Source organism: Botryllus schlosseri, chromosome 9, assembly GCF_051294905.1.
Source record: "Botryllus schlosseri isolate E-star chromosome 9, Bs_hap1, whole genome shotgun sequence".
In the NCBI taxonomy this organism is placed as follows: domain Eukaryota; kingdom Metazoa; phylum Chordata; class Ascidiacea; order Stolidobranchia; family Styelidae; genus Botryllus; species Botryllus schlosseri.
In genome coordinates, this window is record NC_137244.1 from 25,595,458 (window position 1) to 25,620,656 (window position 25,199).

The 25,199-nt window shown below is 40.3% G+C and overlaps 2 protein-coding genes and 1 pseudogene across 11 annotated transcripts in view; 1 reads left to right on the forward strand and 2 right to left on the reverse strand.

Annotated features, from left to right (window-relative positions):
* Positions 1–589: 589 nt before the first annotated feature.
* On the reverse strand, positions 590–4,190 carry LOC145446350 (poly(U)-binding-splicing factor PUF60 pseudogene; annotated as a pseudogene). 4 transcript variants are annotated; one of them, XR_013917268.1, is made up of 3 exons: positions 3,948–4,190; positions 2,231–2,283; positions 590–2,049 (listed from the first exon to the last, which is right to left on the reverse strand). The product of XR_013917268.1 is annotated as a poly(U)-binding-splicing factor PUF60 pseudogene, transcript variant X3 (transcript). The 4 variants fall into 4 exon arrangements; XR_013917266.1 differs by having other exon boundaries at positions 590–2,165; XR_013917269.1 differs by lacking the exon at positions 2,231–2,283.
* Positions 4,191–4,343: 153 nt separating this feature from the next.
* On the forward strand, positions 4,344–10,119 carry LOC145446346 (potassium/sodium hyperpolarization-activated cyclic nucleotide-gated channel 2-like). Of its 2 annotated transcripts, XM_080324613.1 has the most exons (9): positions 4,344–5,056; positions 5,633–5,815; positions 5,893–6,036; positions 7,229–7,390; positions 7,633–7,857; positions 8,360–8,509; positions 8,574–8,705; positions 8,763–9,033; positions 9,903–10,119. In XM_080324613.1, exons 1-9 carry the CDS (start codon positions 4,499–4,501, stop codon positions 10,016–10,018), a joined length of 1,941 nt encoding a protein of 646 aa, XP_080180739.1. In that variant the 5' UTR covers positions 4,344–4,498; the 3' UTR covers positions 10,019–10,119. The 2 variants fall into 2 exon arrangements, with proteins under 2 accessions (XP_080180739.1, XP_080180740.1); XM_080324614.1 differs by lacking the exon at positions 7,229–7,390.
* Positions 10,120–10,244: 125 nt separating this feature from the next.
* Positions 10,245–25,199, reverse strand: part of LOC145446336 (RIMS-binding protein 2-like) — a 42,180-nt gene continuing 27,225 nt past the window's right edge. For 4 of the 5 annotated variants that reach the window (XM_080324599.1, XM_080324598.1, XM_080324600.1 and 1 more), the window contains 12 exons: positions 24,365–24,525; positions 23,072–23,202; positions 22,052–22,251; positions 21,453–21,608; positions 20,950–21,065; positions 19,482–20,351; positions 17,463–17,587; positions 15,508–15,651; positions 13,409–13,625; positions 11,859–12,034; positions 10,970–11,206; positions 10,245–10,460 (listed from right to left, as the gene is read on the reverse strand). In XM_080324599.1, coding sequence (XP_080180725.1) covers positions 10,374–10,460; positions 10,970–11,206; positions 11,859–12,034; positions 13,409–13,625; positions 15,508–15,651; positions 17,463–17,587; positions 19,482–20,351; positions 20,950–21,065; positions 21,453–21,608; positions 22,052–22,251; positions 23,072–23,202; positions 24,365–24,525 — 2,620 coding nt within the window. In that variant the 3' untranslated portion in view covers positions 10,245–10,373. The remainder of the gene's footprint in view (positions 10,461–10,969; positions 11,207–11,858; positions 12,035–13,408; positions 13,626–15,507; positions 15,652–17,462; positions 17,588–19,481; positions 20,352–20,949; positions 21,066–21,452; positions 21,609–22,051; positions 22,252–23,071; positions 23,203–24,364; positions 24,526–25,199) is intronic. The other variant, XM_080324602.1, reaches the window with a different exon arrangement.

A 25,199-nucleotide genomic window follows, 5' to 3' on the forward strand; every position in this document is an offset into this window, starting at 1 on the left:
CTGAATGATGAGATGCTATGCGAATTCTGCGTCGTCTAATATCTTTACTGCTTATTCGCCATTTGGAGATAGGTCCGAATCATCACCAATTCAGTTGAATTTGAATCAGGCCGTTCAAATTTCGAAATCAGCATCATTCTTGTCATAACCTTTCTTCAATCAAGAAATTAGATTCGAATAATCACATAACAGTTACTTTGCATCTATGATTACAACTGTATTTTATCATCCATTGAAGACTCACAATCTGCTGATCCCAAGTCAAAATCTTGCCAGGAGGTTACGATTGTCATTCCAAGAAATACAGACATATGACATAACGCACGAGGTTTTACTCTAAACCAGAGGTTCCGAACTTTCATTTTCAACTTTTCATGCTGGAATGAGTCAAGTGTTGAGTCACTTTTTTATCAACGAATTTGACTGAACGTTACAAAATTTTCGCCCCACACTTGACCAATTCTATATTTTCGCCCCTCCTCAAAATCTTCTCCGCGGGGGCGATATTGCCTGTTGTAGAAATATGTATATAATAGTATATGCTGGTTAGCTCCCATCACATTGCAGTTAAGACACAACACAAAAATAGTGGTTCACAAATGCTGTAATCTTTATTACTCCTCATAGAAAGTTGTCATAGGCTCATAACAGTCATGCTGACTAGAACATTGCAAGGTGTGCAAGTGTGCTCAAATAATAGCATCATTGACTGACACAAGCGAAATTCATGCGGAAATCTCACAACTCAGGAATCTAGAATATTCAAGAGTGCCTAACGCAAGCAAAGCCAATATTCGGCGTACAACTGAGTTCGGGGAAAGAATCACCAGTTTTATCGCAGCATTCAATTACTGTAGTTCCCATGCAAAAAGTTTGACTCCGGGTAGACTTCCGCTTGTATCTGCCTACCGCCGAACCATCGATTATTCAAATTATTGATAGCATTTTGAGCCGCAGGGGGTCCGCTAAATTTCACGAATATTTTGACGATACACGGGTCGATATCTTGCTCCCCCTGCTTTTCTTTGTAGATTACTACTTTTTCCACGGAACCATATTTGCTACATTCTTCTGTCACGTCTCTTTCAAGATCTTCATCAATTTCGTCCGCGTTGACCATATTTCCCAACTTTACGACCGATGATTTTGGTGCTACCGATGGTGGCTTAGCAGAGGCTATTGCTCCGGCGTTAATATTCGGAAAAGTAGTCGTAGTCGGTTTTACAACAGGTACAGGCTCTAATTTAGGAGTGCTTGGAACACCGATTAAATTACTGGCCAGATTATTGCCTTGTAAGGTCGGCGGTAAAGGACCGATGCCACGACCGACTCGTAAATTTTGACCGCCCAAATCAAATAAATTCATGGAAGAAATCGCGTCTTTTGCAGACTGCAATGTTTTGTACTCGATTGAACCGTATCCTTTATGCTTTCCGGATGTAGGATCAGGTGCTAGTACACACGAGACTATATCTCCAAATGCGGAAAATACAGATTTCACATCGTCAGTCGCCAAATCTTCATGCACAGACGACACGTATATTCGTTTGGACGAATTCGATTCTTCAAGTATTTTGTCGATGATGGGGTGACTTTGCGGCATGTTCGAAGGCCTCCCAACTTTGATAGGTCTTCCAGCCATTAATATCCCGGTCATTTGCTCCATAGCCATTTGTGCGGCGTCTGGGGTTTCATATTCAATAAACGCAAATCCTTTATGCTTTCCGGTTATAGGATCGAAAGACATGTTTATCGATCTAATAGTTCCAAATTGAGCAAAGGCAGTTCTGACAATTTCTTCTTTCAAGTCGTAGTATATGGAACCAACATAAACCCTGCACATTAACACTAGAGCTTGTTGCCTTTGTAACTGCATGGCTTGATTTTGATTTTCAATGCTGGTCACAGCTCCGGGTAATAAACCAGCTTGCATCTGCTGTTTTCTTAAGACGTGCTTCACATTTTCTTGCATAGCATACTGTTTTGCTTTATGCAAACATGTCAACTGTTCAGTTGACAGCTGTGGTAACGGTGCTTTGGTGACGGGATCTGAAGGAAATGGTCCAGGTCGTATTGTGGCCGTCATTTTGACAGAGATATGATTATGTCTATATGTTCGTACAACTGTGGGTTGACTAAACAGATCTGTAAGATATAGTGTCTCACTGACATAATTGAAAGTATAAATTTATAATGGTAACAATAGCTTCAAGCTACATGAGTAGTATACCTTGTGCAAAGCTCCAATCATAAAGTTGATCAGCATGGCGGGAGCCTTATCTTCTAAACAAAAACAAATATATTTTGTGCACCACCAGAACCAGATAGGGTACGGTGAAATCTAAATATCAATTTCTCAGACCATCTACAACAGTAACACACTCACAATTTCAAATGTCCGGTTTTTCGGACAAAGCGAATTACTTCACATATGGTTATAAGGACCTGACATGTACAAAGGGTTGCCAGTGAACCCGTCCCTCGGTGAACCCGTCCCTCGGTGAACCCGGCCCTCGATGAACTCGGCCATCGGTGAATTCCGCCCTCGGGAAATTTTGAAAATAAGTGTATTAACAAGTATTAATATGAATTATTAAACTAATACTGTTATTATCAACTGATTTGTCGATCTTGTAAGGAGGTCAGGGCATGCGTAGATCACGCAGTCACGGAGTGATCAGATCACGTGATCACGATTGCGTGGTCGGCTCATTGTTGAATTGACTTGGCGAGGGGCGAACGTGCGACGTTCGACATCCTCGTATCTGTTCATGACATCGCATTGGGTCTTATCGCATTGTAGATTGTGTGTGACTTGTTCAGATGAAAAATATATCCCAAGGATTGTTATTGCTCACATATCAACCACGCGTGGTCTGCTCGTTATTGCAACTGTAGGTTGAGGTGGGGTGTTAGGTTGGGTAGGCCGTAGGGTAGGGGGGGAGACATTAGGGTTCGGGGAGTGGGACATTGGGTTCGGGCAGGATACTAGGGTTGGGGGAGGGGGGATATTAGGGTTGGTGGAGGTGGGATATTAGGGTTGCCGGAGGTGGGATATTAGGGTTGACGGTGGGGGACATTAGGGTTGGGGTAGGATATTAGGGTTGCCGGAGGTGGGATATTAGGGTTAGGGTTGCCGGAGGTGGGATATTAGGGTTGGGGGAGGGGGGATATTAAGGTTGGGGTAGGATATTAGGGTTGCCGGAGGTGGGATATTAGGGTTAGGGTAAGGATATTAGGGTTGCCGGAGGTGGGATATTAGGGTTGACGGTGGGGGACATTAGGGTTGGGGTAGGGTATTAGGGTTGCCGGAGGTGGGATATTAGGGTTAGGGTTAGGATATTAGGGTTGCCGGAGGTGGGATATTAGGGTAATCGTACAAAGATCTTTTATCCTTTTAGGACCAAAAATCTGGGAGAAGATACCAACCAGATCGAAAAACATGTCGTTTAATGACCTCAGCTCAGATATCAATAACAAAAACACAGATTAGGAGAAGATAACTGAAATTTTGTTACCTCATATTAGGGGTGGGAAAATGTGTTTTCCGGCGAGCCAAATGTTAAACAGAAAATACGTTGCCGGACCAAGACAAAAGTTTAGATTACCGTATATTCCACGGCATGGAGTTTTATTTATATATCGAAAGCTGTTACATTGTTAAAACATGCTGCTAAGTGCATGTATTGATATTTATAATTATGTATATTACATAACTACAGATTTACAGTGTCTATTCTTCATGACATTAATGGGTACAGGTGACCTACCGGTATTCAGTCCCTGTCCCAGAAACCGACATATTATGAAGAAGGCAGCACAGAAAAGTTGATTAATTCATAATCTAATCAAAAGCAATAGATAACTCTGCTAATTGAAAGCGGTGGACCGTCCCGTTTTCCTTAGTGGGACGATTTCAAGCTGTAATGTTAATAACTTGATAATACCTGGTGGGAATGGCAGCCATATATTTTGCCGTCAGAAACAATAAGGCATCACTGCATTGCAAACGAATGAAACACTGCGCTGTCTGTCTGTACCGCTACCGTGAATGGTATCATAGGGTACACTCACGAATAGCTTCGCCACATTTATTAGCTCAGCTCCGGTGCATCTTTATCTAATTTATGAGCGAAAATAATAAGTTTACATCAACTCGCCGTAAAACGTGAAAAATCTCGGCGGGTCGGCGCCATTTCGGGGAAGAAAAAGACTTGGCGATATGTGGTGTCTCTAGCGCCGGTAGTGGCGATAGCGAATGAATTATTCGACCAAAACGTCGCAAAATCTTACTTGTGACGAAATAAATATCAATAATTAACAGAAAACTTTATTCTGTCGGCTGAAAGTTGGTAGAAGACGCAATGGGCTAGCTGGCGTTGAATTCGTGTGAGGTGGACCGGTTTAATCGGCCGATGCCTTTTCATTTCCGTTTTACGTCTCACTAGTCGAATCCCATCTTCTATCTGCTGTTGTGAAACATCTTCTCCGAAAATCAATGGCTAGCACTTCCATAAAAGTTCATCCGACCAAAGAAGAAGTGACGCACCTTTCGGTCAATAATGAGCAGCAAGGCACGGAAACGCCTAAGCGTTTGCGAGAAGATGTGCCTACAACTCTCCTCGCAATGAACCTCGATCCCGCCATCGTACGCAAATCCAGCCACCATGTGAGCAGGCTAACCACAAGCGAATATTCAAACTTTCTGCAAGATGAAGATTCCGACGGGAATCGGACTAGCTGGGTGACTGAAAACGATCCTATCTCTAACGCAGAACTTCCGGAGACCGAAAAAATAAAACTTCGGCGCCGTTTAGACGGTTCGATGTCAATCCCGATGAACAAGATGTCTATTAAATTGTACGGGAGTGTGAAAGCCGTTTTGCGGGAACAGGAGAGGCTGAAAGAGGCTGGGACGTGGATTGTACATCCGTACAGTAACTTCAGATTTATTTGGGACTGCATGTCACTTGTGTTACTCCTCGCTAATATTCTGCTAATACCCTTTGCGATCGCGTTTTGGACGGATGACCAACCCGGCTGGATTCCGTTTAAGGTTGGAAAATTACTCAAATAAGTTATTGGAAGCTTTGGGGGCCAATCTCCGGTGACAGCTTTCAAAATTAGATGCTATTCTGTTTCTCTTATGTAGAGGCACCACTTCAATCGGTTATTGATAATTATCCCATCTATCCATATTAGGCCATTTAGGGTTACCATATTTTGACATCCGAAAAAGAGAACACTTTTTGCAAGTCACAAAAGATATAGGCTATACGGTATGTAATAGCGGTTCATTTAATAAAAAATACGGGAAATATTATTGGGTTGACTAAAGAGAAGGTCACTATTCAAACTCGTCTTCGAAAAACGAGCCCCACATAAAACCGGTTGGCGTTGACCTTTTGAACAATATCGAGTAGAAGTAGTAGCCTAATTACCATAATCACTTGAGCAAGTGGAGCAAGTAAGTAAACAAGAACTACTTAAGTACAGCGATAAAGTATAGGAGTAGCCCTAAATAATTCGCTAATATAATTTTCCTATCCAACATAGAAAGATTCATAATTGTAAAACTTTCCTTTGTCTGGGTTACACGAATAGCTTATTCGTTACAGTTGACCTTTTACAGATCTTTTCGGACACTTGGTTCTTTTTCGATATCATTATCAACTTTCGAACGGGAATCGTGATCGACGGCCCTGACAGCGAAGTGATCTTGGACCCGAAACAGATCAGAGTGATTTACTTGAAAACCTGGTTCGCCATTGACCTGATATCCACATTTCCGTTTGACCTCATCTTCTTACTGGTGGTAAATCAAATGATTATTTTGAATATTTTCATAACCTCTATTTCTAAGAATAAAAATTGTTAATGATATTTGACTAGCAAGCAGCGAGCAACACAGAATCCAGCGGAGTCGTTCAACCTGGAGTAAACCCGTTCGGCTTACTACGTCTGGCCCGAATTATCGGACTCTTACGTCTACTCCGACTGTCCAAGTTTATTCGTTATTTCAAGCAATGGGAAGAGGTAGCAATTTGATTTTAACAGTGCAAGTTCTCATAGTTTAGAGAGCCTGTGAACACCTATTATATATTTGGATACGCTAGGTATCCTTGCGTTACGCACTGAACCAGCACCAGCACTACATGGTTCCCCGAGTGAGGAGGTGTGTATAATGCAATGCATCATTTGTGTGACATTCACATTCATTCATTCATGTGTCGCTATCCGTGTGTTTCATATGCCTATCGATCTGTCGTATGCGAAATATCTGTGAAATATTGTTTACGCAAATAATCTAATACGTGGTGCAAAAGACCTAATCGGTCATACGCGCCACTATTCAAATATTAATAATTATATAATAATATGCCTATCGATGGTGGGCCTGTGTTTATATGTCCTCTGTATGGGGGATTTGTCTTCTTGTCTCGAGAAAAAGTGAATGGCCGTCGTTTTCTTACACTTCCATCAAGACGTTGTATTTATTTCCAAATAAATACTGTAGACACGAAATATGCTGAATTGCCCTACCTATCAACCCTGCCTTCTTGAACATTATTGCGCAAATAATTCGACTTTCTATGTTAAATCGATAACAGACCCAATGCATTGAGTCGGTTTCGAGGATCTCGGCTGTATAATTTAAATGATATATCGTCAGAACAATTTGACGAACTCGTTAAACGTGATCCTCCCTTATCGGTGGAAGTTGAGGAAATCTCAAAGTATATAGGATCTGAATCTCGAAAACAAATTTGATTTGTTGCTTTTGAATATGTTTTTTTTTGTGATTTTTGCCTGCAGGTGCAAAGGGAATGCAAAACATCATCAAACTTGACAATTCTTCTTTCGCGTTAGTGTCCAGCAAAAGATGTCCTCTTTTTTGGTGCTGAAATATTATAGCCTAATTATATGTTACGATAGATACCTATGCGGTATGCGCATACCGCACCAGCACGCTTCCTACATGGTGCCCCGAGTTCTTGTGCATCATCAACACATCCATTCACGCGTCTATTCATGCGTTTCGTTTACTTATGGTAATAGTAAATTTTCACATGATATCATTGTTCTTGGATAGATCGCTGTAGAGATCCCCTGGCGTCCTATTATATGTTACGCTTAGAACACACTACACAGTGTATCAGCTCGCTACGTACAATAGTCACGTTTGAAATACCATGTATTGTATATATTCCACTGTGTTTCATGATAGATCTTCAACTTTCAATACGAAGTAGCCCTTGCGTTCGCTAGGATCATAAATCTGATCATGCTGATGCTGTTCCTGTGCCATCTGAACGGATGCTTGCAATACATGGTGCCCACTTTCTTGCAATACCCCGAAGACTCATGGGTAGCTTTATATGGATTGCAGGTTAGTTCGCGTAGAGTTTGGACATCTATCTCTTATGCTACATTGATCGTGCTTGCTTCTCGGTCAAACTCCCAATAGATCTGTTGTAACTTGCAAGGCCATAAAACTGATACTAAAAATATTTCCTTGGACAAGAATTAAAATTAGATTACCGGCATTTCGCTCAAATTTGACAACTAGAATTACCTGGCTTTTCCAGTCCAAATCTAACTAGTTGGCCTACTACGTAGCTGTTGTTGCAGAGTCCGAATGTATCAGTCTGGGAAAGGTACTCGTGGTCCGTTTTCAAATCCACCAGCCACATGTTATGTATCGGATACGGAAGAAAGCCGCCGTCTGGTCTGGCCGATCTGTGGGTTACGCTGTTCAGTATGATTTCAGGAGCCATTACGTTTGCGTTGTTTATCGGCAATGCGACCTCCCTTATACAGTCTATGGATGCATCGAAAAGAGCTTACAAAGAAAAGGTAACGTGCGTCGTCTCCTGAGCGAGTGATTAGCGAGGCACTAAGCTCTAAATGTGATGCGGTCTGAAATTAAAAATAAAAGTCGACAGAAATACTGATGTTTAATTTGAGACCTCATCAAACTTGGAGCGCAAATATGCCCCTATAATCGTGATTTTCGGTCTAAAATAATCTCAAAAAATGATATAACCTATATAGAACTATCGAACTTCGTTATATTAATTTACATTGCTGATTCAGTTCAGTTTATTAGTAATTCCGTCAGTTTAAGACATAACGAGATTGCGGTAAGATGCAACGATGGAAACGACAGGCCATAGGCTACTTAACGATAGGCTATTGATCCGTTGTCAGCCACGAGGCATCGCTACTACAGTTGTCACACGGGGCAGTATAGAGCACGTTTGCTGCATTATTTTCATGACGGTCAGGCGATATCTCATCAAAATAAGCCGCCCAACGTGAATCAAACCTGATTAAAGAGCCGATTCTGTCTAAACAGTACATGCAAGTTCGCGAGTACATGCAGTTCCGAAAACTACCGACTAAACTGAGGCGACGGATCACCGACTATTACGAGAACAGGTTCCAAGGAAAAATGTTCGACGAGGAGAGAATCTTGTCGGAACTCAATCACAACCTTCGCGATGAGGTTGGAAGACCTGTGTATAATCTATCTTCTCGCGATACAACTCAACAAATTCGTTTGTCTACAGATTATCACTTTCAGCTGCAAAGATCTAGTAGGCCAGGTGCCGTTTTTCCGCGACGCCGACCCTGCTTTCTTAGAGACAGTCTTGAGCAAGCTGGTGTTTGAGGTCTTCTTAGTTGACGATGTCATACTGAAGGTTAGTGCGTGTCAAGTTCTATCAATATATGAGGTGTTAACTGAGGGCTTGTATTAGGAAGGTGCGCTGGGCACAAAAATGTATTTCATCAGCCGAGGCACGGTTGTCGTGCGTTCGAACCATCACAATATGGTGCAGAGGCTATCCGACGGAAGCTATTTCGGAGAGATCGCGCTTTTGCAGCAGAACAACCGGCGGGTGGCTAGCGTGGTGGCGGAAACCTACTGCTATCTGTACTCCTTGTCGGCGGAACACTTTAACATGGTGCTGGACGAGTTTCCGAGGCAGAGACTCACGATACAGCATGTCGCCGCAACCAGATTGGCATGTGAGGTTATATATAGTACGGATAGCCTACGTTGCAGTTCGATTTTTTGCGTAACCTCCCACCGAATATATTCGCAATTTAGGCTAACGTCACTGTGCAGTAGCCTAACTACATCATGTCATGTAGCCTACCATTCGTTGGAGCAGTTCTTCTCAATTCGAGTTTCCTAAGCTAGTCTCGTCAGGACTTCAGTGGAGGCCAGGACACACACTCGACTAGTACTGAATTGCAGATAATTTTCATTACAGTCCTTTTGCTTTGTGTGAAATCATGTTTTAGTGGTTTTGTTCTTTTAACACTGTCGCTGATTCAGTTCATTTTGCGCGCCGGTGTTCTATAGAAATGTATTAGATGTATAATGGGATAGTTTTTGTGTGGGATTTGTCAAAGGCTTGAAGATTAGCGTAAGGGTTCGGCAGGTTAAGAGCCACTGATCTGGACCTGAAAACAAACCCGTCCCGTCGAGTTCTATCGCTACTTTCAGAATCACCTTGGCCCCCAGATCGCGTTTTAGCGGAAGAAGATAGCAATCTATATCCAATAGTTTCCTCGGGGGAAAGGCAATTCACTGGCATCGAATCCCAGCAATCTCGGGACTTGCGTCCTTCGTAGGCATCGACGATCATTGCACGTCTTGATCAGTCATGTAGTGATATCGTTTGGAGAGGACTAAATAAATGAATACAATATATCCCTCCATTCGATCAATCATCTTGCTACCTAGCTTCTCACCAGCAGAAGGTGAAATGTAATCGACAATCGGATTTCGCTGCACAATCCATCGTATTTTGATTGCGATTCTTTTTCAAGAAAGCTGTCTCTCTGTCCTTCACGATTATGGCAACCGCAATTTGTTCTTTCGATTTCAGCAAACAGCGGAGAGGTACGAAACTCGCTTACCACCAGTGTCCGAGACCGGAGTTATCAGTCTCCGAATCTGGAAGACATCGCCGAGGAATCACCAACGTTTACAATCGGAGAGTGACGCTCTCGCAAAACCAGGATCGTCGAAGTTGATTTTCAAAATTATTTTGTTGGGTTATTATCCGATGAACGTTTCTCTGTTTACTAAATTTTATTCACCAGGCCGTTAGAATACTCTGACTGATACTCCATTTCCATACTCCCATGCAAAACTTTTCCCTGATATACTCATTACACATACTGGCCTTCCGCACACAGAATTAACCTCAAAGGGATAATCAACACTATCAACTAGGCGCTGACAATAAATTTGAAGGAATCAGTTGAAATTTTCACATAAAATATCGGTGCAACATATATTCTAATGCCTTTGATAAAATAAGAAAAGATATTCGACGAGAGCTGATTGCGCCCAATCATCTTCGTTTCCCGTCTTGTGATCCCCCTAATTTCCTGAAGAGCTTTTTCCCTTTTGATATTAGCCCGCCTTTCTTTTTGGAATTCTATATAGAGAAAATGTTGGTTAGCGTTTGAACCGTAAGCACCATACTTGTATCCTGCACCATAAAATGTTGCCCACGAATAAATACGTTTCTTTACATCGAGTTATCCGAAGAACTTCAATATACACTCGAATAATATATTCATATTGAAATGAACCCGGATATCTTCGGCTGACACTCGTCAGGGGCAATTAATTGACTGCAACTAGTAGAGAATTGGAAAGAACATTGTATATCAACAATGGTATCATAGAATATGTCCTCACCAGCATGAGATTGCCATTTGTTGCTGAAGAAGCGAAGTTATATAGGTACAGAATTATGAATTTGAAAGAATAGTATTTAGGGTGGCAAATTCTTTAATGAGCCGAAATTGGTGTGCAGCATTTTTAAGGCAAACTAACAATTTTATCAAGTAGCCGGTGAAATTTGAAAAATTATTTTTGAACAGCCCTAATGAATATATTTAGGAAAAAATACAGACCCAATGCCACCAAGAGCATACTCACCGCACTGTCAATGCCCGACGATTGGCTGCCCCATTCAAATTCGTCCTGGTCAACGTGTTTCGATGTCCTTGGCGTCACGGAGCTGTTACTAGAGTCGTTACTAATTCTGTTAGCTTGTCGAGGCTTCGTAAATTCGGACAACTTATCGTGAGGATTGGAACGCAACGAATCTTTTCGTCTTGTAAGCTCTTTTAAAAAGTTTGAGGGGACGAGACCGACCTTGCCGTCAAGTTTACCCTAAAAAGTGGAAATTTTTAAGAGTTAATCAGCGTTTTTTTGGTGCGAGTCATTTTTTCACATGCGTAAAATGACTTGTCTCGAGTCAATTTTGTATCGACTCGACTAGTAATAGAGCCACTGTGCGTGACTCGAACCAAGTCATATGACTCGAGACTAGGACGGCCAAGACATACATTCCATTGTAACTTCGAAGACTAGTAAAGTCACCGCGTGACTGGCAAGCAGTCTCGCTTCAAGTTTGGATATCGCGGTACGTTGACCAATGACCGTAATACCATGTCAACGTATTTGCTTCAATTGACCGTTTATGATTCACAATGGGCCGTCAACAACGGTAGGCCTATACAGTAGGCCACAAGCTGTAAAATGTCAAATGATAAGTTCACCGACAGTGCAGAATCTACGATACAAACGAAATACGGAGGTCAAAAATTTTTTTGACTTTGTAAACAATTTTTTGACCTTGACAATTTTTTGACCTAACGCTACAATCTTGACAAAATTCTGACTTATATCGAAACTATAATTCTCGTTGATAAATTAACTTCTAGTAGCAAGGAGCGTGTAACCTCAGTGCTCAAAAGAATAATTTCCTGCTACTAGACTCAAATCATTAGAATCAATGCTCTATCAAGATTCAAGCATTGACCTGATAAAAGCCATCAGAGTCTATGCTCCCGTAAACCGTTATGATATCGCCACGCTTGAAGCTCAATTCTTTGTCCGCGTCTGGGTTCGGGGAACATTCGGAAGCGTTGTAATCGTACTGGGCTTCGAACCTTCTCTTCCTGGGCGAATTACCAACACGGTTCGCCGTTTCTTCGTCTGAACAGCGAAAAGGATTTCAGAGGCCAAGCTTAAAGAGGCACTGCACTCTAAAAACGATGTGGTCCCAAATTGAAGGGCAGAACGAAAGAAAAATTTTGGCCGCAGCTGTTTTCTTCAGAACGCCACCGTAATGGAGCTGCAATTTATTGAAATTTCCAGAGTTGCAGCACGCTCCAGCAGTCACGCAGAGATCGAACTTAATATAGTAGTCAGCCGATGTTATGAAGGAAATATGTTGTACACGCCAAGGTGGTTTAGTTACCGCGTCTAACGGAAGATGCCCAGTCAGTCGATTTATGTCAAAATCGAGCCTAGTGTATTCTATATGCTAGTGTATTCTGGTATGTTAAAATTTTAGTGTCTACTTGACAAAATTGTTGGGTTGCCTAAAACAACGGCGCACGCCAATTTTGACTAAATTCATACTTATACAAGCATTGGTATACAAGAACAAAGATTTGGATTCATTTTTATAAATACATGTGTTATTGACTAGATTGTCTGAAAAAAACGATGCATAACTAATTCGACCCAATTCCGACCCATGGAAGCAAAATTATTGATGCTCGAAATTTAGGATTTCAAAACATAGTATTTACGGTGGGCGGGTCTAAAATAAATAAAGAAAGAATTTCACACTCCAACAACTTGGCTTCTACACTGGTTGGAATTGAGTCAAATTTGTTGCACATCGTTTTTCAGACAACCTAACAATTTCAACGGGGAAGCCAGTAAAATTTAAAGATACCGGTTAAAATAGGGTTACCGTATTTTGAGATTCTGAAATGATGACGCTTTGTACAAGTCACAAAATCCATATATCGGACGAGAGAACGGGTAATTTGAAAATCTTTACAGGAAATTCGGTTGACTAAAAAAAGGCATTTTTTCGACTCATCCCCGAAAAACCGATGACCAGATTCAAGATTTCGGTTTATTTACGGCGTTTTCAAGTTGTGGAAGTATAATCACTTGGCTGCGAAAGCCATAAAAGAGGACATGTAAGCGAGGTTGTAATACCTCGACCCGAGTCACAATTTTTTGGTGACTCGACTTGACTCGAGTCATATTTTCAAATGCGTAAAATGACTCGACTCGAGTCAATTTTTGCGTTGACTCGACTTGTACTCGAGTCAAAACAGTCAAAGTGAGATTGACCCGCGTCTCGGAACCTTGCGCTTAGGTGTCCTCGCGGGACATTTTCGATTTCCTGAAAAACGAGGACAAATCCTCCGAAAGTAGAACGTCTTGTAACCCTAGATAAAAGAATACGACTTGCTCGAGCTTAAACCCAAAGTGACGAGTCACTCCCCATGTTTATAAAAAATCACGACTCGAGTCGTTAAAACAATGGTTTTATGAGATATTCACCGTTTTCGATAGTCTTGGAAGCCGTTTTTGATTCCGCGCTACTCTGTTCTTCGATATCTGGCGACGCAGACGGCAGATTTTTCCTTTTATACAACGCGTTTACATCCGTGACGCCGGAGACGTCGACTTCCTTAATCAAGTTACAAGGGGCGTATCCGCGAACACCGTCGTTGGTTTCGCCGAAGAAAAATCCGTCGTCATCTTTATCTCCGAATACCTGTAAAGAATAACGGTAACTAGCACAGCCGTACTAAACCTTTCCTAACCTGGCGAATGGGGAGGGACACAATGATTTTTTTTTGCCAGTGTGAGGTACCGTAATTTTCCAAGTATAGTACGCCCCCTAGCATAATACGCACCCTTGAAATGGCATGTAAATTCTAGGAAAAAGCCTGTACCCATGTATAGTAGGCACCCTGCATTCACAGTACATGAATAGCCGTGTTTTAGTTCGCGATGTTGTTCTGTTTTGCGATGTCACTGTCGAACAATCATGACATAACCATCGCTAATCATTATGCAATTAACGGCATTGTCTCTAAACGATAGTACAGAGCAGCCAAAGCCTGCGAGGCTGGCGACGCGATAGTTCGGGCCAGCGACACGACGTCTTGCGCACGAGGCCTATTACAGACGCGATTGCTAATCATTATACAAGTAACGGTATTGCCTCTTTACGATAGTAGATAGCTACAGCCAAAGCCTGCGAGGCCGGCGACGCGACATCTTGCGCACGAGGCTAGATGCGATTGCTCAGGCCAACGATAATGTCGTGCGCACCACACCTGTTGGAGGTGCGACTGATTACGCAAGCGATTATATTTTGCGAGGATTGCCGCGCGGGCGCGTTCAGCAATCAATGAATGACCTAATTTCGCTCGCGTGCAAACGGCAAACCAACTCGGCAGGACATTGCTGTGCTGTGCAGACAACTCTCGTTAATTGGCAACACGCTTTTTGCTAATTGGTAGCGCGTTACGAATTACTGGGCACGATGACTGAAAGTGATGCGCGATTGGAAAAAAACATGAAGAAAGGTGTGATTTCAAGTTTTTTATCGAGGGAGATTTTTTTCAAGCGTGTTGTTCCCATGTATAATACGCACCCCCGATTTTAGGGCTAAAAATCGTGAAAATTTTGCGGATTATACATGGAAAATTAGGGTAATTTATTGACACTATTTATAGTTTCCAATTTTCCTCAAATTTTCGTCCACCAACACAAATAAAAACTACATCACTGCACATCTAATACATTACTACACAGTGCAGGTGCCAAAATGAGCTGCACATCAACAACAGTATTAAAAGCCGTTGAAGCATGATTTTCACACAAAACAAAATGATGATCATGAATATTCACTGCAAATCAGTACGGCTTATGATGTATGCAGTCAAGTTTGAGATGTCACCTCCGACAAACCCCTGGGCTTCGTGTGTATCCCGGTTAGAGAATGCTGCATGCATTACTACGCAGCGACAGTTGATGAGAACTACCAAACTACATGAACCGATTGATTTCGCGAATGCTACACTAAAAAATAACATGTTTTTTCAAATTCTACTGGCTACTTGCTAAAATTGTTAGGTCGCCTAAAAATAACACGCTGCACACCAATTACGGCCTAATTCCAACCTATAGAAGCATTGCTACAGAAAAAAAGTTATGGTTTATGTAATAAAAATGTTTTTTTTCAAATTTCACTGGCTACCCCATGAAATTGTTAGGTTGTCTCAAAAAACAATGCGCAACGAATTTGGTTCAAATCTGACTGGCTGAAGAAGTTATTGGAGTACAAAATTTTGGATTTGAAAAAAATAGTTTCATGTGGCAAATAAGATATGCCCAGCGGCCGTAATTACAGGGATTTGAAATCCTAAATTTTGAACATCAATAACTTTGCTTATACCGAGGCAGCCAAATTTGTTGTTCATTGTTTTTTCAGTCAACCTAAAAGTTTCATGGGGTAGGCGGTGAAATTTGAAAAAATTGAATAGTTATTTTTAATGAATGTTCAAATTGTTAGGTTGGCTACAAAACATCAAAATGATGCACACCCAACACAAATGATGATGAGCTCATTCATTCGCGCGCAGTACCTTGATAACTTGGCCTTGCGCGAAGCTCAGCTCTTCCTGATAGGATTCGGCATTGGGGGAACTAACTTTAGGATCATACGGATAGATGGCGACGAACAACCTCACTTTACCGCGGTTGACGTGGCCTGGGTGGGTGGGCTCCACCTGAAGCGCAACAAGAGCAACACGGCTCAGAGTTGGAGCACTAGAACATTTTCGAATTTACCAAATTGGATCAGAATCAGAATTACAGCTACACAGTTTTTCCCAATTATATTAGAATTACTGAACACATGGAAATTTGGAAATTGAATTACGCAATAGAAAGGAACTATAACAAGAATCAAGCTCAGTTGATATGAAATGTAGGCTGTGTACTAGGGCTGTCAAAAAAAAAACCTTTTTCCCCGAATCTCGCTGGCTAGGTGAATAAATCGTTGGGCTGCCTTAAAAAACGACGCACACCAAATTCGAATTCATTCCAGCCGGTAATCGCGGATTTCTTACAGATTGAGAATTTTCAATTTAGTAAAAAAATCCGAAAATTTTTGTTTTCCAAATTTTCTGTCAACCCCGTGAAATTGTTGCGATGTCTTCAAAAACGACGCAAAACAAATTTGACTCAATTCCAACCCGTAGAAGCGGAGTTATTTGAGTTTTTCGTTGATCATTCTTGAATTATTTACCGATCAAGGATGATCCCGGAATTATCAAAGAAAAACTCGAATAACTCCGCTTCTACGAGTTGGAATTGAGTCAAATTTGTTTTGCATCGTTTTTGAAGACAGCGCAACAATTTCATGGGGTCGGCAGAAAAATTGAAAAAAATTTTTTTTGCATTTTTTAGCGAATTCAAAATTTTCAAACTGTAAGAAATCCGGGATTACCAGTTGGAATGAATTCAAATTTGGTGCGTGTCGTTTTTTAAGGCAACCCCACGATTTAATCACCCATCCAGCAAAATTCAGGAAAAAAGTTGCCCTACTGTGTACACTAGGGTTGTTCAAAAATAACTTCTTCTTCCGTATTCGCTGATTAAATTGTTAGGTTGCCTAAAAAACGCTGCACACCAAATTTGGCTCAATTCCAACCTGAAATTTTATTGTCAACCATGTGAAATTATGAAGTTGCGTAAAAGAACGATGCAAAACTGTTTTTTCTCACTTCCAAACCGTGGAAGCGAAGTGATTCCATTTGAAAGTTTTGGATTCGAATAAATACCATCGACGGTGGTCAATCCAGAAATTATTATTAAAAAACCCTAATAATTTCGCTTCTACGGGCGGGAATTGCGTCAAATTTGTTTGGCATCGTTTTTGCAGATAACTCAACAACTTCATGCAGTTGACAGTAAAATTTGAATTTTTTTTCATCATAAATCCAAATATTTCAATACGCTCTGCGTCGACATCTACTGGTTGGAATTGAGTCAAATTTGGTGTGCAGCGTTTTTTTTAGCAACCTAACAATTTAATCACTGAATCCCCGGAATCCGGTAAAAAAAGTTATTTTGAACAATCCTAAATACTCAAAAACTTTTAAATTGAATTGAATTCCGAAATAGTCAGAAACAACACAAAAATATAGATCAGGTCCGTTCATATATGTCAGTACAGTCAGTTTGCCACTGCATGCTTCTCTTTTAGTGTTTTCATGAAAATCAGAAATTAGAGGAGACATACATTTCATAAATTAGATCACAATTAGAATTGGAACTGGAAATATGCTTTAGTATGCCTTGTTGTCCAAGTCTGATTATTATTAATCTATGAGGGCGATTTCACGAAATTCTCCAACATTCGAAGAAGTACAGATCTTCGATATACAATTGAATATACTGATACCGAAATAAACCCGAATATTGTTCGACTGACACCCGTCAGGAGCAATCGTCAGCAACTAGTAGAGAATTGAGAATACGTAACACAACTGCACACCCCACAGCCACGTTCCTATAATCGAAATATAAGCTGTACCTCAGAAGGCATTTCGCTCCCGCTTTGGCTGCTCAGTGTTGACTGCCGTAGGAATCTGCCGGGTTCCTTTGACTTTGGTTTGACGAAACGTCCTCGGTGAGAAGAGGAGTGTGATTTATGCGATCCTTGGGAGAAAAAAAAGAATCGATTTAAAAGCTTCATGCGTAGTAGGGTTTAAAAAAAAAATTCGGATTCCGGGGATTCGCTGATTCAATTGATAGGCTGCCTAAAAAATACGCTGCACGCCAAATTTGGCGCCATTCCAACCGGTAGATGTGGACATCCTGGGTTTGGAAATTTTGAATTTATTATAAAAAAAATTGAAAAAAAAAATTCCAATTTTACTGTCGGCCCCTTTGATATTGTTAGGTTGTCTAAATAAAAACAATGCTTAACAATTTTGCTCACTTCCAACCAGTAGAAGCAAAATGATTGCAGTTGAAAATTTCGGATTCGCAAAATTAGCCAATACGGTGGGTAATCCCTGATGAATGAAAAATTCAAAACACTTTGCTTTTACGGGTTGGAATTGCGTCAGATTTGTTTTGCATCGTTTCTTTAGACAACTCAACATTTTCATGGGGTTGACGATAAAATTTGAAAAAAATCTCTCTTTTTTTAAATAAATCCAGGATTTTCAAACTTTTTTTAGGCAATCTAATAATGTAATCAGCGAATCCTCGGAATCCGGAAAAAAATTCATTTTCGAACAACCCTAAATTGCGTAGTAACCGTTTTCATACACTGTTGTTGCATTGATTGACCGATATATTAAGGGCGATCGGTTGTTTGGCTTTGCGCGTCGCATCACGACATAACGAGTGCTGTAAACTATTCGATTTTGCATGCATTTTGTGTAGCAACCGACCTTGTGGAAGATTGCGGGCCTCCTTGCACTGTCGGACAACTAGAAAATATCCATCTTTCCTAAATCATATTAGAATTAGAATGATAGCTGCACAGTTTTTGCCAAACTAGATAGAATTAACATTCGCGAAAACTTGGAAATCGTATCAAGCTCAGTTCACATCAAATCGGAGCCCGTTCTGAAACTAGAACTAAAACTACTGAATTTTCAAAATACCCCACTAGAACTAGAACTTGTCACTTTTCAAAATAAGCAACTAGAACCAGAACTACTCACTTCAAAAGTTACAACTGGAAGTAGAACTACTCACTTTTCAAAAGTTGCAATTAGAACTAGAACTACTCACTTAAAAATTCGCAACTAGAAGTAGATCTACTCACTTTTCAAAATCTGCAACTAGAACTACTGAATTTTCAAAATACGCAACTAGAACTGGAACTGGAACGAGAACTAGGCTACTCACTCTTCAAAAGTTTCAACTAGAACTACTGAATTTTCATAACACGCAACTAGAACTACTCACTTCAAAAGTTGCAACTATAACTGGAACTACCCACTTTTTAAATGTTGAAACTAGAACTACTCACTTTTCAAAATCCGCAACTAGAACTAGAACTATAGAATTTCAAAAATAGAACTGGAAATAGAACTACTCACTACAAAAGTTGCAACTATAACTGGAACTACCCACTTTTTAAATGTTGAAACTAGAACTACTCACTTTTCAAAATCCGCAACTAGAACTAGAACTATAGAATTTCAAAAATAGAACTGGAAATAGAACTACTCACTTCAAAAGTTGCAACTAGAAGTAGAACTACTTAATTTTCAAAATACGCAACTAGAAGTAGAACTACTCACTTCAAAAGTTGCAACTACAGGTAGAACTACTCAATTTTCAAAAGTTGCAACTAGAACTGGAACTAAAACTACTCCCTTCAAAAGTTGCAACTAGAAGTAGAACTACTTAATTTTCAAAATACGTAACTAGAACTAGAACTACTCACTTCAAAAGTTGCAACTAGAGGTAGAACTACTAAATTTTCAAAAGTTGCAGCTATAACTATAACTACTCGAAAACTGGTAGTTAGCTGACCGTCAACAAATTATGCGTAGCCCTACTAATGCGGTGAAAATATTCAATCACTCACCCACAGATTGCTCATCGCTAGCGACAGACAATGGTCGTTTCGTAAATCCACGCGTATCATCATGATACTTATGATGCCGATGATACTCAGCAGTACGCTTCCCGACTTCCGCAACTCTCCGATCATTCTTCGCGTTTGCAAACACGTTATTATCATCACCGCCAGAAAAATCGCTGAACACACCAGACACATTCTTAGACACATTCCTATCTTCCGTCCTGTCGAGTAAATCATCCAGTTTTTGATAGTTAGTTTCAAACGAGCTCGTGAAATTCCCATCCAAATCGTCCGAGTTAGTCCCGACACGGTTTTTCTCAACGTCGTGAACATTTTCGTCTTCATCAGAGCCTTGCGTAATTTCTATCGAGGGCACCACGCGAGATTGCTTAAAAGCGTCTGATTTGTGTCTTGTTGACTTTTTCGGAGTGTCAAAATTAGCGTGAAACGCAGGCATTGAGGTATCGCTAGATGCAGACAAGTCCGTGCTCTCTAAGCTAGTGCCTGGAGGTCTAGATTTGATAGTAGGCGACATATTTTGATTGTAACTTCCATCGTTTTGACATAGTTTGAGAAGGTTCTGATAGATTCTCTGCGGTAACACGCACGGTTCAGATAAATCCGATTCTTGCCCGTTAACTGCGTGGCTTTTGATGCACACAGGCATCGTTAAATGCGCGTAATCAGACGTTAGCGTTTCTGATGGTTCGTCTGTAAATTTCAAAGACTTTGACCGGCTTTGTTGCTTGATAGCGTCCGCCAGACACTGGGCCCTGATAGTGCATTGGTCTAACGTCGGAGAATGCACTTCGTGTATTTTAACGCCGGCTATGTGTATTGAGTAACCGCTGACGACAACACCGTTTGAAGTTCCTACAAATGAATCGTCGTGAATTAGCAGCAGACATTGAAAAATCATAATGATAATTTTTTTTATAATAAATTCAATATTTTCAAAGTCCTATACGTTCACATCAAATTTGCTGTGCAGCGTTTTTTCAGGCAACCTGACAATTTAATCGGTGAATCCCGTGTGTGGCATTGTACTATATGTTCCGTATGTTGCGATACCACCAATACAAGTTTACAGCCTTTTATAGTGGAAAATAGTATCGTAACTAAAATTCTCATTGAAAAATTAACTCTTTAAGGAGCATATAATTTCAGTACCCGATGTAAATCATTATAATTAATAATAGGTTCAGTTAATGTACTCCAATCATTGAGCCCAGCCCTAATATTAACATAAAAATTTATAGAGTTCTGAATTTAGCAATATGCCATACCAACACTAGGGCCATACAATGTAAAAATATCTATAAAGGATGGAGTGGATAGTTGTATAGCTAGAATGGACACTGTACCTACCGTAGTTGAAATGCACTTGTAAATAAAAAGGCTTTGATTGTTTGCTTGATATCATCTAGTGATGATAATATTAAGATAATAAAATTATGAAATGGGTGCTCACCCAAAGTATTTAGAGTCACGGGAAGCCACGTGACTAGTATGTAGCTTTTGTTCGAGCATTCCTCGATCTGTACCCCGATAGGCGGCTCGGGCGGGCCTGCTTCTGGAGTGATGAAACTAAAGAAAAACACGGCATAGTTTGCAAACATGCGTTAAAATTGTGTCTCTCGCGTGTATCATTGGAAATTGTTGACCAAGCCAACCCCACATGTCCATATATCAAACTGAATATTACATTCATATTGAAATGAACCCGAATATTTTCGGCTGAGACTCGTCAGGGGTAATCGCCAGCAACTAGTAGAGAATTGGAAAGAACATTGTAAGTCAACAAATTATCCGTTAAATGTTTGCCAACGGCGGGATTCATGCCCGTTCCCTGTTTCGTTGACATACAAAGTTTTGAATCCTCAACCAGTTGCTGACGATTACTCCTGACGAGTGTCAGCCTTATGGAAAATCAACCAAATCGAGGACAAGTGAAATCAAAAATCCACGTATTACCTTGTGAAGCAAGTAGAGCTGTCTTCCCCATATCCTTCAAGCGAGACAGACACAGTGTATTTATAATTAGGTCTCAGTTTATCGATAGTAAGGCGGTACGCTGGTGACGGAACAGGATGTGTTGTGGTGATGGTGTCTTGAACGGGAAATATGGAACTGAAAAAGGGGAATAGTCTCGTTTTGAATAATCAAGCTCATGTCGTTCGGTCCGCGATCGAAATTTGGTGAAAAAAATATACCCTTTTCTTTATAAATGCGTAGTGCATCCTATTGGCATTTGGAAGTAACGGAATTTCAGTAGTTGATTTCAGAATATTTCAACACGGTAAATAAAACACTGACAAGTCCCAGATTGACACAGGAATTGCTCCATCTAAAACAGTGGTTTTTAACCGGGGGGACGGCGGACCCTTAGGGTTTCGCGAAACCTCCAAGTTTGCAAAATGGTTGATAACCTTTTTATTTAAAGAAATCACAAACCCTCGTTGAACGTGACCCGACTAGAATATCTCATAAACCAGTTCCTCGAGCCAAACTCTATTTTCAGAGTTGCACTGCTAAAAATCATATATATAAAGTATACACAAAACCCCACCTACCTTCCTTCTTCCATAACAGTGACGATATGCCCACGTTGACTCGTAGAAGGTTTCCAAGCCACCCTGGCGCTAGTACTTCCCACCATCTCCATTGCCACGCCAGTAGGAGCCTGGCTTGAGCCCTCGCCGTGGGATATAACGCACAGATTTCCGTCTGATATTCCTAAGCTCGTGACGGCACACACTTCCAGTCTTGTGGTCTAGACGCATAATGATAGATCAAAGAGATGCACGCAAGCAGACTCAGATAATTTTAGTTGACTAGACAAATTAATTAAAGCAAAACACCGGTAATCTAATCGGATTTCTAGTTTCCCTGAAAATGTTACGGACAACTGCGTAGCGCGAAACTGGCCAAGATTGCTGTACAGTAGGGCTGTTCTAAAAAACTTTTTTTTCCTGAATCTTGCTGGCTACGCGATTAAATAGTTGGGTTGTCATAAAAAACGACGCACACCAAATTCGAATTCATTCCAACCGGTAATCGCGGATTTCTTACAGTTCGAAAATTTTGAATTCGCTAAAAAATGCAAAAAATTTTTGTGTTCAAAATTTTCCGTCAATCCCATGAAATTGTTGCGCTGTCTTCGAAAACGATGCAAAACAAGTTAGACTCAATTCCGATCCGTAGAAGCAGAGTTATTTGAGTTTTTCTTTGAAAATTCTGGGATTATCCTTGACCGGTAAATAATTCAAGAATTATCATTTTTAGCGAATTCAAAATTTTCAAACTGTAAGAAATCCGCGATTACCGGTTGGAGTGAATTCAAATTTGGTGTGCGTCGCTTTTGAAGACAACCCAACTATTTAATCACCCGGCCAGCAAGATTCAGGAAAAAAAGTTTTTTTTTTAAACAGCCCTACTGTACAGACATTTGCCGCATATCCTCAAATATACATCATAGAATTCCCAAACATTGAAGTTGACCACACAATTTGAGGCCATATGTTCAATATGCTGTATGATTTTGGTATGCGGTACTTAGAATTGCGGACATGAGTCGTGAGAATTTCATTTACCTTGGCGTGGTCGATGTCTTCCACAACCGCATTGGACTTTTTGCCGTCGACAGACATCCTGAATTTTCCATTCACAAAAATCTGATATTCGAAAACGCTCTTGTCTTCATTCATAACAGGCCTCGACCAACCTAAAAGCAACGAGTTAAAAAGGTAAGAATTTAAAAGAGCTCAAAAACAAAAACAGTTTCAAGTGGGAAAACAACAGAAGGTTTAAAATGGTGGCTGCTAAATGCATAAATGAAACTGACCATTGGTTTGTTCAAAAATAACTTCACTTATTCACTGATTAAATTGTTGGTTTGCCTAACAAACGCGGCACACCAAATTTGACTCCACGCCAACTGGCAGATGCGAACGCACAGGAGTTTGGAAATTTTCAAGTTATTTTAATTTTTTTTTTAATTTCAAATTTTACTGTTAACCTCATGAAATTGTCGAGTTGACTGAAATAAGTCTCTAGTTCAAATAATCTCTGTGAAACTCTTGGGTGATATCGAAGGCCCCGGATTCAAAATACACTCATTTTACTCACTCTTAACATGTTCATTTGAAAGAGATAAAATCGGGTTTATGCGCCTATTCTTCAACTTCAATTATCAGTCCTGGTACGCGAGATTTGATCAAGTCATATAGAATGTCTCGAGTCCTATGACTTAGTCGAGTCATGCGCAACGACTCGAGTACAGGTCGAGTAACGAGCCGACTCAAGTGGAGGCATGACTCGAGTCATTACAACCCTACACTAGGGCTGTTCAAAAAAACCTTTTCCTTCAGATTTCACTGGCTACCTGATAAAATTGTTAGGTTGGTTAAAAAAAAACGCTGCACACCAAATTTGGCTCGATTACAACCACTAGAAACGGAGTTATTGCAGTAGAAAAATTTCTAATTCCATGATTTTATAATAATAATCGAAGAGCTAGTCACCGTAAACACTATTTTATTCAAATCCAAATTTTTCTACTGCAATAACTTCGCTTCTAGCGGTTGGAATTGAGCCAAATTTGGTGCGCATCATCTGTATTAACAGCCTAACAATTTTATAGGGTCGGCAGAAAAATTTTGAAATTTTATTTTTTTGTTTTTTAATGATGAATTCAAAACTTTCTACTGCACGAATCTCACTTCTACTAGTTGGAATGGAGCCAAAGTTGGTGTGCAGCGTTTTTTTAACCAACCTAACAGTTTTATCAAGTAGCCAGTGAAATCTGAAGGGAAAGTTTTTTTTTTGAACAGCCCAGCATTTACTACACTTGGAGTCAACAATGCAAACATAATATCGACACCAACCTATAATCAGACTATGTGAGAGTTTCTTTGTAATTTGTAAATCTTGGGGGTATGGCGCGACGCCGCGTAGCAAAGCGGAATGAGACATGCTAACTCCTTCGCGATCGGAAAACCTTTCGTCTGAGCCGTTTAGTAATGTCTCTCCGTGAAGCGCGTTGCTCCTGCAAGGCGAAAAACACAGCCGAGATTCGCTATAATCATAAAAGGCTAATTCCATTATAACTTAGCGAGGGCTGTAATGCATGCCCGCAGAAATGTCCAATATTTACAAATGTTGTTCTTTTTTTTAATCTTGGGTACATTAAAAAAAATTAAATTCAAAAATTTCCGGCGGATCAAAAGATATCACGATTCAAAATTTTCTTGTCACTAGGTGGCGCTGCATGCAAAAATCTTCAAAGTCCCTATTTTTTGCTTTAATGATGGCAGAGAATCAATTAAAATGTCTAATTATCCAATTCTGGGGCCAAGGAACTGAAAAAAATCAACTTTTTCGCTCTAACTCAAAGGAAAAAAAGTAGCGGATGAAAAAAAAATTGTTGCAAAATGTATTGATAAAAAATCGGAATTACCAATTAATCTCCATTCCACAACGAAATAACAAAACATTTTTGTCTTTGAATTGTGTAATTGGTCATTAATAGTAGTTACGGTGGGCAGCAGCGCCCCAATTTTTTTTCATCCGTAACATTTTTTCCTTCGAGTTTAGAGTGAAAAAGTTGATTTTTTTGCTGCACCTAGAATTCAAAAAAGAATAACATTTGCATATGTTGGACAATTTTGGGGGTATGCATTACAAATATCAAAAAATTTGCTAAATTATAATGGAATGACT

Coding starts and splice junctions, on each gene's coding strand:
- LOC145446346 (XM_080324613.1), top strand. CDS start 4,499: ATGGCTAGCACTTCCATAAAAGTTCATCCGACCAAAGAAGAAGTGACG. Junction 6,037..7,228: donor ATTTCAAGCAATGGGAAGAG/GTAGCAATTTGA, acceptor GTTTCATGATAG/ATCTTCAACTTTCAATACGA. Junction 7,391..7,632: donor TAGCTTTATATGGATTGCAG/GTTAGTTCGCGT, acceptor CTGTTGTTGCAG/AGTCCGAATGTATCAGTCTG.